At 34.1% G+C, this 14,151-nt stretch overlaps 2 protein-coding genes and 1 pseudogene across 3 annotated transcripts; 2 read left to right on the forward strand and 1 right to left on the reverse strand.

Moving 5' to 3' along the window:
* Positions 1–3,388: 3,388 nt before the first annotated feature.
* LOC146956741 (long-chain-alcohol oxidase FAO1 pseudogene) lies at positions 3,389–6,126 on the reverse strand (annotated as a pseudogene). The gene has a single exon (XR_015020976.1). The product of XR_015020976.1 is annotated as a long-chain-alcohol oxidase FAO1 pseudogene (transcript).
* Positions 6,127–6,694: 568 nt separating this feature from the next.
* Positions 6,695–8,937, forward strand: FIB4 (Plastid-lipid associated protein PAP / fibrillin family protein). Its single transcript, XM_085731213.1, has 4 exons — positions 6,695–6,975; positions 7,863–8,099; positions 8,299–8,425; positions 8,570–8,937. The coding sequence occupies exons 1-4, from the start codon at positions 6,724–6,726 to the stop codon at positions 8,782–8,784; spliced, it is 831 nt and encodes a 276-aa protein (XP_085587339.1). The 5' UTR covers positions 6,695–6,723; the 3' UTR covers positions 8,785–8,937.
* Positions 8,938–9,680: 743 nt separating this feature from the next.
* On the forward strand, positions 9,681–13,323 carry LOC146956743 (P-loop containing nucleoside triphosphate hydrolases superfamily protein). Its single transcript, XM_085731214.1, has 5 exons — positions 9,681–10,526; positions 11,290–11,445; positions 11,525–11,632; positions 11,719–11,829; positions 11,937–13,323. The coding sequence occupies exons 1-5, from the start codon at positions 9,831–9,833 to the stop codon at positions 13,128–13,130; spliced, it is 2,265 nt and encodes a 754-aa protein (XP_085587340.1). The 5' UTR covers positions 9,681–9,830; the 3' UTR covers positions 13,131–13,323.
* The last annotated feature ends 828 nt before the right edge of the window (positions 13,324–14,151 follow it).

Here is a 14,151-nt window from a genome sequence, read left to right on the forward strand (position 1 = left end):
CAATGCATAGGTGATTGTCAGTGTCCGTCCTCAATAATTCGAAGACACTGTTGTAATCTTGACAACCAGTGGCGGATCTCTTCAGAGACCCACGGGGGCCACAGCATCCCCCAGTTTTTGGTTATATATTATATTAGATGTAGTATATCAAACAAATTCTCTAGCCGTTGCAGTCGATTGGGGGTGCCACGTTTATGCAGAAGCTCGCGGGTTCGATACCTCAGACAGTGGCCCCTTTTTTACATATTTATCTTTTACCTTTACAAAAGGTATTAAAAAAACGTTTTTGATGTGATTCGAACCCACATTCTCTTGCTACTTTCAAACAATAAAAAACGTTTTTGATGTGATTCGAACCCACATTCGTTTTTGATGTGATTCGAACCCACATTCTCTTGCTACTTTCAAACAATTCTTACCACTAGGCCAGATATTGACTGTTGCTATTTCTTGAAACCATATAATATATATATATATATATATATATATATATATATATATATATATATATATATATATATATATATATATATATATATATATATATATATATATATATATATATATATATATGGGTTATGATAGAAGACACCTTTTGTGAAGGTGTCTTTTATCAAGTTACTCTATGAACATTTGTTAAAAGACACCAACTACTTTTTATGAAGGTGTCTTTTATCAAAGTTATAACTAAAAAAGTGAAAATCACACCTTGAGGTGTGACTTGATAAAAGACACCACACTACTTTTTATGAAGGTGTCTTGTAACATAACCCTATATATATATATATATATATATATATATATATATATATATATATATATATATATATATATATATATATATATATATATATATATAAAAAAAATCTAACACCACTAATAGTGATAGTCAACCAAGTTATAGTTAAATACACGAGCAATGATTCAAACATGACTTTTACCTAAAAAAATATAGACATTTAGCTATAGACAATGTATAAGAGACATCAAAATTGTTATATTCCAAACATTTGTCTACGGTGATTTTATCTGTTGTTACATGTGTATTATATAATTCAAACAAAATTATTATCAATGATTTTATCCATATATTTTTAATATAGTTTGTCTATTTTCTCTCGCTTGGTTGAACAATCTCCATACCTCTGTGATTTGATTTCAATTAAAGAGAAGGTTTGATGGGAAGGGAAAATGCGTGATTAAATCGCATCCATCTTTAACAATGGTAGAGAAAAGAAAAACTAACTTGGGGATAAATTACAAACACAAAATTGAATCATATTTTGAGAATTTTTTCAGGAAAAAAAAAATCAGAATTTGAGAATTAGTTGCAAGTTTTTCCTTTTAAGCTGGTTGAAATATGTTGTAACTTAAGAAACAAAGATAATCACTGTATGCATTAGATGCACAGTGGCTGAGTTTGTATTGATAGATACTCATATAGTTTGTTACATTTTTTAAAGGATAAAGGAAAGAAATTGGACATATATTTCATATCGTGTTTGTTACATTTTTATTTTAATATTTAAATTTACTCTTATATATATATGTTATATGTGTTATTTGTATTGAAAGTTGATAGTAATTTTGGATATATATGTTATATGTGTTATTTGTATTGAAAGTTGATGGTAATTTTGGAAAGAGAAAAAGCCAGTCCACAAGAGCCGGAACATGTAATTTTCTTTATATATAGTATAGATATAGGTACATGTTCACAATGTCCAGATCAAAATTTAGGACATAGATATGTGCTTATGACTTTTTCCAACCTGCCCTTGATCACCCCTAATTAAAGTCTATACATATGATGGTTTTGTTGTTTACAATGGGATCATCACCCACCCTTGGCTCAAAAAATTAAAGGCTATTAAGTGTAACTTTTACTCTATGTATGTGCAATACTGCAATGTCATGGTTTGCACTTTGCACACATGTCTTTGATTGATTATAAATAGAAGTAAAGCACATGCATAGATTTATAGTACTACTTTTTTTGTGAAGAAGCTTATAGTACTATTGTTGGAGAGAAATTGAGAAATGGAGAAAGGCAGTGAGAAATGGAGAAAGGCAGAGAGTGTCATCCTCGATTGAGAGGTGGAAGAAGAAAAAGCAAAGCAAAATATTCACATGCTTTTTCTTCATCTCATATGGAATCAATTGCAAGCATATGTGAAACTGTGTGGCCATCTTTTGACTTAGAATTATTGGACACAAAAGGAATTAAACCAACAAACAAGGCTATGTAGTTCATCTGGAAAGCTTCGGCTCTGATTTCTCCAAAAATAGAGATTGGTGTTACCTGATGAGGGATGAAGAAATCAGAGCCAGAAGCTTTTCAGAAGAACTGCATAGCCAAATTGAGGGATGCACCTTCTTTTAAGGGCTGCAGGATTTTCTCCTAGCCAAATTGATGCACTTCCTGGAATATTACTTCTGGTTAGTATAATGACTATATATTTCGAGCAAATAACCTAGCTTAGTTTGCTTGAAAATAAAAATTCTATTATATCATCCCTAGATTTATCATTTAAAGCATTTTTGGACACATTTGTGCTAACTATGAACTGCAATTTTCAGTCTTTTATAGCTCTGCTCATTTGTCCGTTCAACCTTTTTTATCGTCCGACCCGCTTCTGTTTCATCTGTGTCATTCGCAACATAATCTGCTCACCATTTTATAAGGTAAACTTCAACTTCAATTATCTTCTAAGTTTTTAATATCAGAGAGTGATGTTGGCCTGCAGGCCTTAAACATTGTTTGAGGGTGACATGGGTTGAGACTATCATGCATTTCAAAGTCGGACATGTTCAATCGCGACTGCTAGAATTTTTGTTGGCTGCACTTGAAGTTATTTGAAGAGGGCATTGGCATTTCTATAGGTGCGTTTTATTATCATCTTAAAACCTTTTAGATTCTTAGAGATTGGTCCTTTAACATAATCAAAATTTGAATACATATTTTTCGCTATTTTTTATTCACAATTACATTAACATATAGTTTTAAACCCTATTATAAAATATAAAACAACCAAAAAATAAAATTACAATAATTACTAAATACAGTAAAATATGGTTATTTAAAAATTAGTTTTATACTATAAATTATAAACTTAATAGCAAAATATTTAAGTTTAATTACCATTGATATTTAAATTATAAAGAAATGAATTTATTTTTATTAAATGGTGGTTCAAAATTAGTATATATCATAAAAATATTTATTTATGTTAAAATATATTAAAGTGTAGTACATATTTAATTATTAAGGGAGAGTGTTGTAATTCAAGCATCTTATAGGGAGAGGAGTGTAGATTTTATTTTTAAAGGGAGGGAAGTGTATATTTTAACATAAGAGGGAGGGGAGTGTAATTTACTCTATATAAAAATTAAAAGTATTAAAAGTTACCTTATGATTAAGATTAACTTTTTTATTTTTAGAAAAAATTGATTCATTTATTTTACATTTAATGTTGTCTATGCATATTACATTTTGATTATGTTGTCTATGCACATTTTGATTGGTTAATATCATGAGAGAGTAATTACCCCCTAAACAAGAGAGGGTAACGTAGTTCTCACCCCATAATGTTACAATTCAAAGTTGCAAACAACAAAGAATGCTTTTCGCACCAATCAATTACACCTACAGATATAATTGTTTGAAAGAGAGTACAAAGAACACAACAAACTCTATTTTCTCCGAATCAGTGCAATTCTCTTGGCAACACAATATGCAATAGACTGAATAGTTATCATGGGATTGATACCTATTGCAGTTGGAAACAAACTTGCATCACACACAAATAGTCCTTCAGCTTCCCAACTTTGTCCATTTTCATCAACCGCGCCTTCTTTGTCAGTGATTCCTATCCTACAACTCCCCATCTGGTGAGCAGATGCATACATATTCCAAGTTTCTTGATGTGACATTGGTCCTTCTGCTGCGCAAACCGATTCCACGAACTTATTCAATTCCATTTCATTAGTTCCACTACAAACAATTCTCTGTCCATCACTTCTGTGAGTACCTACCTCAACCGCTCCAGCTGCTATTAGTATCCTCAGCGCCCGCTGCAGTCCATGCTTCATGTTCTCTTTGTCAAATTCTTCATCTAACTCATACTTGATCCTACCCTCGCTCTTCACCTCTCCACAGCCTTTGTCCTGAATAATTGTGATGAAATGAACAGTTCTTGAATATCTTAGCATTCTTTCTTTGAAGTCGAATCCGGATTCCCAAGGAATCACGGTAGAAAATGCTCCTGGTCCTAGTGAAGGAGTTTCAATTATAGCTTTTACTTTGGAGTCTTCATCTGATAACACTTTGTGTACAGAAGTTATTATTCCTCCCTCATAGCTTTTACCCTTGAGATCAGACATTGTGTCCGGAAAATGTCCCCACGTCATTAGCACGGGATGAAGATGAAGGTGTCGGCCGATATTCTTATTCTTTAATCCACTAGAGATCATTAAAGGTGGCGTGGAAAGTGCTCCACATGATGAGATTGTTGCTTTGGCCTCAACTTGAATTTTCAATGTGATGTTTTCTGTTAAAACATTTGCCATAACTCCTAAACATTTCTTTCTTCTCACACATCCTTCCTTGTTATTCTCCAAAATAAACTTTTCAGCTTTGCATCTTGTTAGTATTACAGCACCGTGTTCCACAGCATCGACAAGCCATGTAACATCGGTCCCTTGTTTATTTCCTTTTCTACAACCATAGTTACAAGAACCACAGTAATGATGCTCTGATGAATTTCTCGGCACATAATCTACTTGAAGACCAAGTTCGTTACAACCTTTTCGGAGAACTTGATTCTGAAGTCCTTCAACCACACAAGTATCGGTTACACCGATCCTTTCACACACTGTGTCCATAGCAGAAAGATATTCCTGGCTTGAAAAGAGTGGTAGATTATGATTCTCTGACCAATCTGTTAGCACATAATCCGGTGTTTTAATCGATGCTGACCAATTAATAGCGGAACCACCACCAACTGTTGAACCTGCAAGAAGAACTATTTTTCCATCCGATGTTGCAAAAGTTCCTCCTAGTTCATAAAGCTCATTCAAAGAGGGACCTTCAAGAGAAGAAAAATCTCTCGGAGTAAAATAGTTACCCTTTTCAAGAACAAGTACTTTGAGGCCTGAACTTGCAAGAACAGCAGCTGCAACTCCTCCACCGCAACCGGAACCGACAATTACCACATCACATTTCACTTTGAGGATGTTGTTATTAGCATCTATATCAATTTCAAGACCTTTATTGGAAAGAGATTGCGGCAGACTCAAATCATCCTCATTCATAGCTTCCACTATTCCCCTTTCAAGAGGCCTCTCTTTTTGAATATTACTTGTGTTCTCATCATTGTCAACATGATAACCAATGGCTTCCCATGCTTGGTTTTCACCATTCTCATCACACTGCATGCATACAAGTAATGTGAATATTCCATCACAAACACAATAAAAAGAACATTGCTAAGAGTTTGTGAATGAAGAACGTAGCATTACCTGAGAGAAGAATACAATAAGGCAAAGGATTTTGACGTAAAGAAATGCAAGTCTAATAGGTGTGAAAAATCGATGCTTGAACCATTTTTGAAGAACCTTTTCTCTGTTTTGCAAAGAAATATTTGAGAAGTTGTTGATGAAAGGCCATTTCTTAGTCAGACAGAGAGATCCACTCAGCAACAAAGTGCCCAACTTTGTTGATAGTATCCATAGAATCACTCTAAGGAGTATAACTACTTCTGGCAGTGCTCTTTCAATTATTATCTCTGCAACCTATGCACATTTTTAGATTAATTATTTGAAAATATCATAACCATACATGCATGCTGATAAGTTATTATCGTTGAGAGGTTAAGGAAGTAAGCTTAAAAAACTTACAAACATAACATAAGTTGTTTCCATAAACTTTTCTCAAACAGTCTTATATATTTAAAACAACTATTTTGTCAAAAGACATGCACATAATAGAAATTAACACTCATTTGTAACCTTCAAATTCATGTTCAATATAGAAGCAAACAAGAACACAAACTCACCTGCAACTCATCACTGATAAGAAAAAATAAGGAAAGATTTGAGGTATCCATCAGAGCATAAGATTCATAAATTCAATATATTATTCCTAAAAAATAATAAATTCAAAATATTAAAAAGTTATTTTGTATATGTGAAAAACAAGTTATTATGTAACTTTCCTTTTTAAATCCTTCTATAATTTTCTTTTCTTCTCGAAAAAAGGAAAAATATATTACAAAATTAATTTGTAAGTTGTCCATGTAAATATGAAATATTTTGATTTTGGTCCCAATAAAAAAAAATTAATACATCCTTGTAAAAAAAGTATGTCTTATAAAAAGGTCTTTGGCCCAAATATTTAGAGATAAAAATAGTTTTATGATAATACTTATCTTTGAAGTCACATTTAGAATGAAAAAAAGCATCTAACAAGGCATTGCATGTCGACAGAGGTTTGACTAAATGAAAGACCAAAATCCTTGTTGGAGATAGCAAAACGTGGCACATTAGTAAGTACGCGTGTGAATGTATGAACACAGAACACTCTCAACACTTTAACTCTTTCTTGTCTTGTTTTTTTCTTCTCTCTTTCTCTTTGTCACACATAATAATAATAATAATATAATATATAACACAACACAGTAATCTCATTTTTTCCATTAATCTAATCTCTTCCACACTTTTTTCATGGCTTCCCTCAATCTCCTTCTTCACCCCTCAACTTCTCTCTCTCACCCTCTACTACCATTTTCTACTTCTTGTTCTTGTTTCTTTCCTAGAAGCAACAGCATCAATTCTCTTACTCCAAAGGGCAAACATATCAAGCCTTCGTCCCTTATTGTGAAAGCTGCTGCTGAAGCTGATATTTCAATCTCTGGCTCTATTCCAATTCCTTCTAATCCTTTTGATTCTACTTCCCCCTTGAAGTTCAATCTTCTGGTCAGTTTTTTTTTTCTTTCTCATTAGCTTAGCTTCTTTGGATGTTGATTTTTCTTAGCTTTTGTTTGACAAATTAAATGGTCAATTTCATGTTTAACTTTAACTATTATCATGTTGAGTTGAGTGTATGATTAGTTATTATAATTGCATAATAAAAATAGGGGAAATAGTTATAGGTTACTGCCTTTGCAAAACAAAAATATATAGATATAGTATAGGTTACATGTTGAATTTATGCATTTCACTTAAGTATCTAAGTTTTATGGATAATCTATTTAGTTAAAATTGTCATTAAAATGTATTTAGGCCCCCTCTGGATAAATAACTTGATTTAGGGTTTGTTTGGAATTTGGATTGACTTGTTTGAGCTTATCTGCTTGCTACACTATTTGGGATAACTTATGACATGTTCATAAGCTTTCAAGGATAACTTATGAAAACAGGCTATAGATTATACGAAAACAGTTTGGCTGTATTTTATCTTTTGTTTTAGAGATAGCTTGTTCATAAGCGCTTATGCTCTAAGCTGCAAAATAAGCCCGTTTATCTGAACAGGGCAAGCACTTGTAGTATAAGTATTTATCATATAAGGGATTATGTATAAGTTGTAAACGGTCTCACGGAGAGAACTGCTTTCATAAGCTATCTCTGAGAGCTTATAGATATAAGTTGAAAACAACTTATGGACATGTCATAAGGTGTTTCCATAAACTCTCTGATACAGTAAGTAGATATGCTCAAATAAATCAATCCAAGCAAACCCTTACACAACTACATAAGGATTTTGGAATGGTGGTAAACTTATTTTTATGATTTTCAAGATGATTTTGATGTTGAGCTTTTTATTATTTTATTTTTTGAACTTGTTTGATTTGTTAATGCTGCAGAGTGCTGTTGCTGCGCTAAATAGAGGTCTTGCTGCAAATGAAGAAGACCTACAAAAGGCAGATGCTGCGGCTAAGGAACTTGAAGAAGCTGGAGGATTAGTAGACCTCACAGACAACCTTGATAAGTTGCAAGGAAGATGGAAACTGATATATAGCAGCGCGTTCTCCTCTCGTACTCTAGGTGGGAGCCGTCCTGGACCTCCCACAGGAAGGCTCCTTCCTATAACTCTTGGACAGGTCTGCTACTACTAGCCTGATATAATGATGTAATATTTGCACTAATTGTTCATAACTATCTTTCCTGGAAGTTGCAACTGAGCAACTTGTTAGATTGTCACAAATTATGTTTTAGTCTCATTTCGGTCCTATGTGTGTGCTTTGATCTCCAAAAATATGTTTATCAAATGTTTAACAACTGTTTTGTTTTTGCTATTAGGTTTTTCAACGAATTGACATCTTAAGCAAAGATTTTGATAATATAGTGGACCTTCAGTTGGGTGCTCCATGGCCTCTACCGCCCCTTGAAGTAACTGCCACATTAGCTCACAAATTTGAGCTCGTAGGTTAGTTTTATGCTTTCTACTGCATATACATGGTAGCTTTTGCATGATTTTTTTTTCTTTTCTTCTATTTGCAAGATATCAAAATTGTAGTATTGTACTGTATTGAGACCGCCTCTTTACTGTGAGTGGTTTGTGATGATTCAGGATCTTCGAAGATCAAGATAATATTTGAGAAAACCACAGTGAAGACAACCGGGACATTTTCACAGTTGCCGCCTCTAGATTTGCCTCAAATTCCAGATGCATTGAGGCCACAATCTAATAGAGGAAGTGGTGATTTTGAAGTTACATATCTTGACGCAGATACCCGCGTCACCAGAGGAGATAGAGGCGAGCTAAGGGTCTTTGTGATTGCATAAGTGACTATGCTTTTTATGATAGTATTGTATTGGCTTGATAAATGTTGTTCAATATTGTAACATTGATATACCCAACCCACACTATGGAGCTCCTAGGGCTTTTTGTTTAAGTGTAACATATTTAACCTTAAAGGAATATTTGTTTATAGATAATTACATATTTGTCTGATAGAAATCGATTTACCCTATACTACTCAATATGCACACTGAAAGGATACATCAAGGGGCGTCCCAATGAAAATGGGGGACCTGCTCTAATACTGAAATGGATCGCTAATAAAAAAAATTAGAGGTTATTTAAACAATTAATCAGATGCATGTGTAAAAAAATGTTCATACTTACGGCGTATAAATTTAGTCTAAACTTTTGGGATTAACTTTCTATACGTTGACGGTGTAAAACTTTTTTACACGTGTATTCAATCAATTTTATTTTAAATTTGTCAAGAATTTCTTTTTTGTTGATATAATGAACCTTAAAAAAAATTGGTAGAAATATAGAACATTGAATATGATTTTTTTTGTTACATAAACATTGAATATGATTAATAGGCTTGAGAAAAAAGTATATGCACGAGAGAGAAAAAAAAAATTACTCCCTCCGTTTTTTAATATAAGCAAAATTTACTTTTTAAGTTCATTCATTTAATGATGTATGTGGTTCATAATATGGACTACATACATCATTAAATGAATGAATCTAAAAAGTCAATTTTGCTTATATTTTGACACGGAGGGAGTACCATTGAAAAGAAAAACTTCTAAAATATTGTAATTGTGAAAATATTAAAATTTCCTCACTCATTAAAACTCTTGGAATGACATATAGACGTTACAGACTGTAACGGCTACATTTTTGTTAAACTTCAAAACCCAAAAAACTCTATACTTTTTTCATCATAATTCTATACTTTCTCTCTCTCTTTCTCTATCATCATCTTCTTCTTCATCTTCAATCTCTTCTCTCAACTGGGTCACTGATTCAACCCTAAAGATTCAATCTTTCTTCCATTTCCTTTCTGGGTTTTGCTTCAAAATTCACATTAATGGCTCCCACACCTTCTTCCTCTTCCAAGCAAATCCATTCAACGCATTTGATAACTCCACGTTCAAAGCATCGTCTCAATTTCAATGGTCTCAAACCAGCACCTACACCACCACATCCACACCCATCACCAAATCCCAATTTCAACAACAAAGATTCCCCTCCTGAACACCCAATTGAAGTTATTGCGAGAATTCGTGACTACCCGGATCGAAAAGACAAGCCTTTATCTGTTTTACAAGCAAGTTCTAACTCTAGATCTATTAGGGTTAAGGCTGATTTTGGTTATAGAGATTTTACTCTTGATGGGGTGTCTGTTTCTGAGGAAGAGGAACTGGACTTGTTCTACAAGAAATTTGTGGAATCAAGGATTAATGGTGTGAAATTGGGGGATAAATGTACTATTATGATGTATGGACCGACTGGTTCTGGTAAGAGTCATACGATGTTTGGATGTTCGAAGCAGGCGGGGATTGTGTATAGGGCTTTGAGGGATATTCTTGGAGATGGGGATACAGATTCTGAAGGTAGTGATGGTGATTCTTCTAAAGGGTTTTGTCTCGGGGTGAGGACTTTTGTTCAGGTTACTGTTTTGGAGATTTATAATGAGGAGATTTATGATCTTTTGTCCACTAATGGAGGTGGTGGTGGAGGTGGAGGGTTTGGATTTGGTTGGTCTAAGAACAATGCTTCAAAGGTACTAATACAGTACATGTGATGTAACATAACATGTTGGTTTCATCATTTGATCTGTTTTTTGTTTTGTTATGTTTGCTTCAAATGTGTTTAGTCTGTTGTTGTACATTTTAGGTTTTTGTTCTTCAGATCATATGATTCTGGAATTTGGCTTTAGGATTGTTATTTGGCTCCGTTTCGCTATATTCTCACAAAATTTGTATGTTTTAGTTATTTTCATAATTTGTACAAAATTTTGTTGGTTAAATTCACCATCTATATAGCTCAATAGTTTATCTGGACTAGTTATTATTCAAATCAATATTAAACATCAGATGTTAGTTTTGAAAGTGTTAACCAAACTATTTTGTTTTTAACTAATTGTATGTGCTGAGCATTTGGATAGTGCCACTTTCTTGTGTACTCTATAGGTTTTGTTCTTCTGATCATATCTAAGGTTTAAGATTAGGATTGCTATTTGGCTCCGTTTAGTGATATGCTCATGAAGTTTGCATGTTTTACTTATTATGTTCCGGTACACCAAAAGGTCAACTGAGATCGGAACAACTTATGTTCATAATTTGTACACATTTTGGTTGGAATTTGCTCTTTCTTTAACTCAGTTGGTTCAGGATAAGATAAGCTTATCTGGGCTAGTTATTCATACTAATATTAAAAATCAGATGTTTGTTTGAAGTGTTAACTGAACCATACCCTTTTTAATTAATTGAGTGTGCTAACATTTGGATGGTGCCACTTTCCTACTTCTGCAATTTAACTTGTAGGTCAAACTTGAAGTGATGGGGAAAAAGGCTAAGAATGCAACCTATATATCTGGAAATGAAGCAGGGAAGATCTCAAAAGAAATTCAGAAAGTGGAGAAGCGAAGGATTGTTAAAAGCACTCTTTGTAATGACAGGAGTTCTAGAAGTCACTGCATGGTATAGTTGCTTTTGTGGAAGGTGGTTCTGATCGAATTTATCGTTGGTTGGTAACTGACGACTTTTTTATTCTGATCAGGTGATACTCGATGTCCCAACAGTGGGAGGACGGCTAATGCTTGTGGACATGGCAGGATCAGAAAATATTGAACAAGCTGGTCAAACTGGATTTGAGGCAAAAATGCAGGTTATTATTTTTCTGCCATATCGATTTTCTTTCTTTAATCTTGCAGGTTCTCTACTGATTATATAACACTGTTGATGAATTTACAGACTGCAAAAATTAACCAAGGAAATATAGCGCTGAAGAGAGTGGTTGAGTCCATTGCAAATGGTGATTCACATGTGCCTTTTAGAGACAGCAAACTTACCATGCTTCTGCAGGTAATCAACTAATTATTATTTTTTAGTTAATTGCTTGATTCCTGTTCCATGTTATTCCAAGTTAGCTCTTTTGATGCTGAGTATTTTTTCTGTTTTCCCTTTTTAAGGATTCATTTGAAGATGATAAGTCAAAAATTCTAATGATACTATGCGCAAGTCCTGATCCTAAAGAGATCCACAAGACAATCTCTACCCTAGAATATGGAGCCAAAGCGAAATGTATAGTTCGTGGTCCTCATACCCCGGTTAAGGAGGAAGACTCTTCTTCAACCGTCATTTTAGGATCAAGAATTGCTGCAATGGATGAGTTTATCATGAAGTTACAAATGGAAAACAAGCTAAGAGAGAAAGAGCGAAACGAAGCGCACAAAAAGCTCATGAAGAAAGAGGAAGAAATTGCTGTGCTAAGAGCTAAAGTGGAAACAGCTCCTGCAAGTGAGGAGGAGATTAACCTAAAGGTAAACGAACGAACCCGCCATCTGAGACAAGAGTTGGAAAAGAAATTGGAAGAGTGTCAAAGAATGACCAATGAGTTTGTTGAGCTGGAGAGGAAGAGAATGGAAGAAAGGATATTGCAGCAGCAGGAGGAAGTTGAAATTCTGAGGAAGAGACTGGAAGAAATTGAGTTGCAGCTGTGCAGCTCTTCAAAGCAAGAGCGTAAGGATGAAAACGAGTCAAAAGAAATGGAGCCGAATGGGTTTATGAGAAAACTGCTTAGTGTTTACAAAAGCACGGATGATCTTGGAATGGTGAAATCGATGGATTTGGACATGGACGATCAAGAACCATTCCTTGCGCGCGAAGTTATTGTCGGCATGCAAGGCATTTCACCAAACCAACCCTGTCCAAATACTTTGAAAAATGGAGTACAAGAAGATGCTTATGTTTGTGCACCAAACTTTGGTCAAAAAGCATGTCTAAGTACAGTATATGAAGATGAAGGAGAAGAAGAAGCAGAGCAGGATCATGATAAAGTGGAAGAAGATGAGGAAGTGGAGAAAGAGGTGATAGAGGAAAAGAGGGTATGTAGTGTTGTTAACAAAAGTCCGAAGATAGAGGATTATTCTGGAGCTGACAAGGAAAATAATGGTTCCAATAGGATGCTGAGAATTCACAACATATTTACTCTCTGTGGAAACCAAAGGGAGCTCTCCCAATATGGAACACCAATCCCTACAAAAAAGAGGTCTGATGAAAGTTTTGATTTCAAATGTTCTCCTGTGAAATCAAGTGAGAAGAAGGATTCTGTTTTAAGAGTGTCCAACAAGGAGAACTTGGAAGCATATGTTATTGGAAATTAGCTTCAATTTATATGTACTGAAGCATGAAAAAAGCTGTACAATATGTGATTGGAGGATGTGTTTCTTCCTTGAAATGTGATCATTTACCTATGAAATACTACTATTTCATTTTGTGTTGAATTTGTTCAGTATTATTTTTTTGTGTGGAGTTTGCTCTATATTTGATAATGAATGAATGATCTATATAAATGTATTTCTCTGTCTGCTTTGTTACCATTCCATACTGAGTAAATACCCTCTTCCCTTTTGGCACTTGCATTATCGTAGTTCCAGAAAAGTATATACTAAGTTACTAACCAGTATTTCTACAGATGCTTTTTCTTCCTACAATGCCTCTTCTATTTTACAGATTTCTACCTCCTGAACAAGATTTTTGGCTTCAGGTTGGGTTTGATCCTGACCAAGAAAGCATAGAATTTGGTTAAAATCTGAGGCCAATGAGAACTACTGTTAAAACTAAAAATAGTGCAGAGCCATTTGTTTGAAACTGTTGAGTTGTTCCCTTATTGGGACTTGAATTCATGGCTTGCATGAAATTGGACTTCAAATCTTGTCAAAAAAATGATCCACTGTACATACATATACTTTATCGTGCCTACGGAAATGGATTCTCTCAATTGGAAAGAAACTTGAGGAAATAATGTGGAGATCAATGGTCAAGATGTGAGTGGCACTTTGGTGCCGTGACATTAAATCTGGGCCATACAACACACACCTTTGTGTGGCCCAGATTTAATGTCACCCATACAACACATCTGGGCCACACAACACAACCCTTTGTGTGGCCTAGATTTAATGTCACGGTGACATTATGTCACCAAAGTATTATCCTCAAGATGTCCACTTCCTCAAGTTATTTTCCAAAGGAGAGAATGCATATGAATTTTGTCGTTCATATTTTCATCCTATTATATTTTGGCAATTATATTTTAAACAATGAAAACCACCATGAATTAATGCATATTAGTGAGTGACCAAAAGTTAAAATTTCTATAAATAATTATTCCAGCAAAAAATAACT

This window comes from Medicago sativa, chromosome 1 (genome assembly GCF_051527215.1).
Source record: "Medicago sativa cultivar Bolivia chromosome 1, Bolivia_mono, whole genome shotgun sequence".
NCBI classification, from domain to species: Eukaryota; Viridiplantae; Streptophyta; class Magnoliopsida; order Fabales; family Fabaceae; genus Medicago; species Medicago sativa.

Excerpts from the sequence above, each read along its gene's own strand:
- FIB4 (XM_085731213.1), top strand. The coding sequence starts at position 6,724 with ATGGCTTCCCTCAATCTCCTTCTTCACCCCTCAACTTCTCTCTCTCAC. Across the intron at positions 6,976-7,862 it reads CCTTGAAGTTCAATCTTCTG|AGTGCTGTTGCTGCGCTAAA; the intron begins GTCAGTTTTTTT and ends TTAATGCTGCAG. Across the intron at positions 8,100-8,298 it reads TTCCTATAACTCTTGGACAG|GTTTTTCAACGAATTGACAT; the intron begins GTCTGCTACTAC and ends TTTTGCTATTAG.
- LOC146956743 (XM_085731214.1), top strand. The coding sequence starts at position 9,831 with ATGGCTCCCACACCTTCTTCCTCTTCCAAGCAAATCCATTCAACGCAT. Across the intron at positions 10,527-11,289 it reads CTAAGAACAATGCTTCAAAG|GTCAAACTTGAAGTGATGGG; the intron begins GTACTAATACAG and ends TTTAACTTGTAG. Across the intron at positions 11,446-11,524 it reads GTTCTAGAAGTCACTGCATG|GTGATACTCGATGTCCCAAC; the intron begins GTATAGTTGCTT and ends TATTCTGATCAG.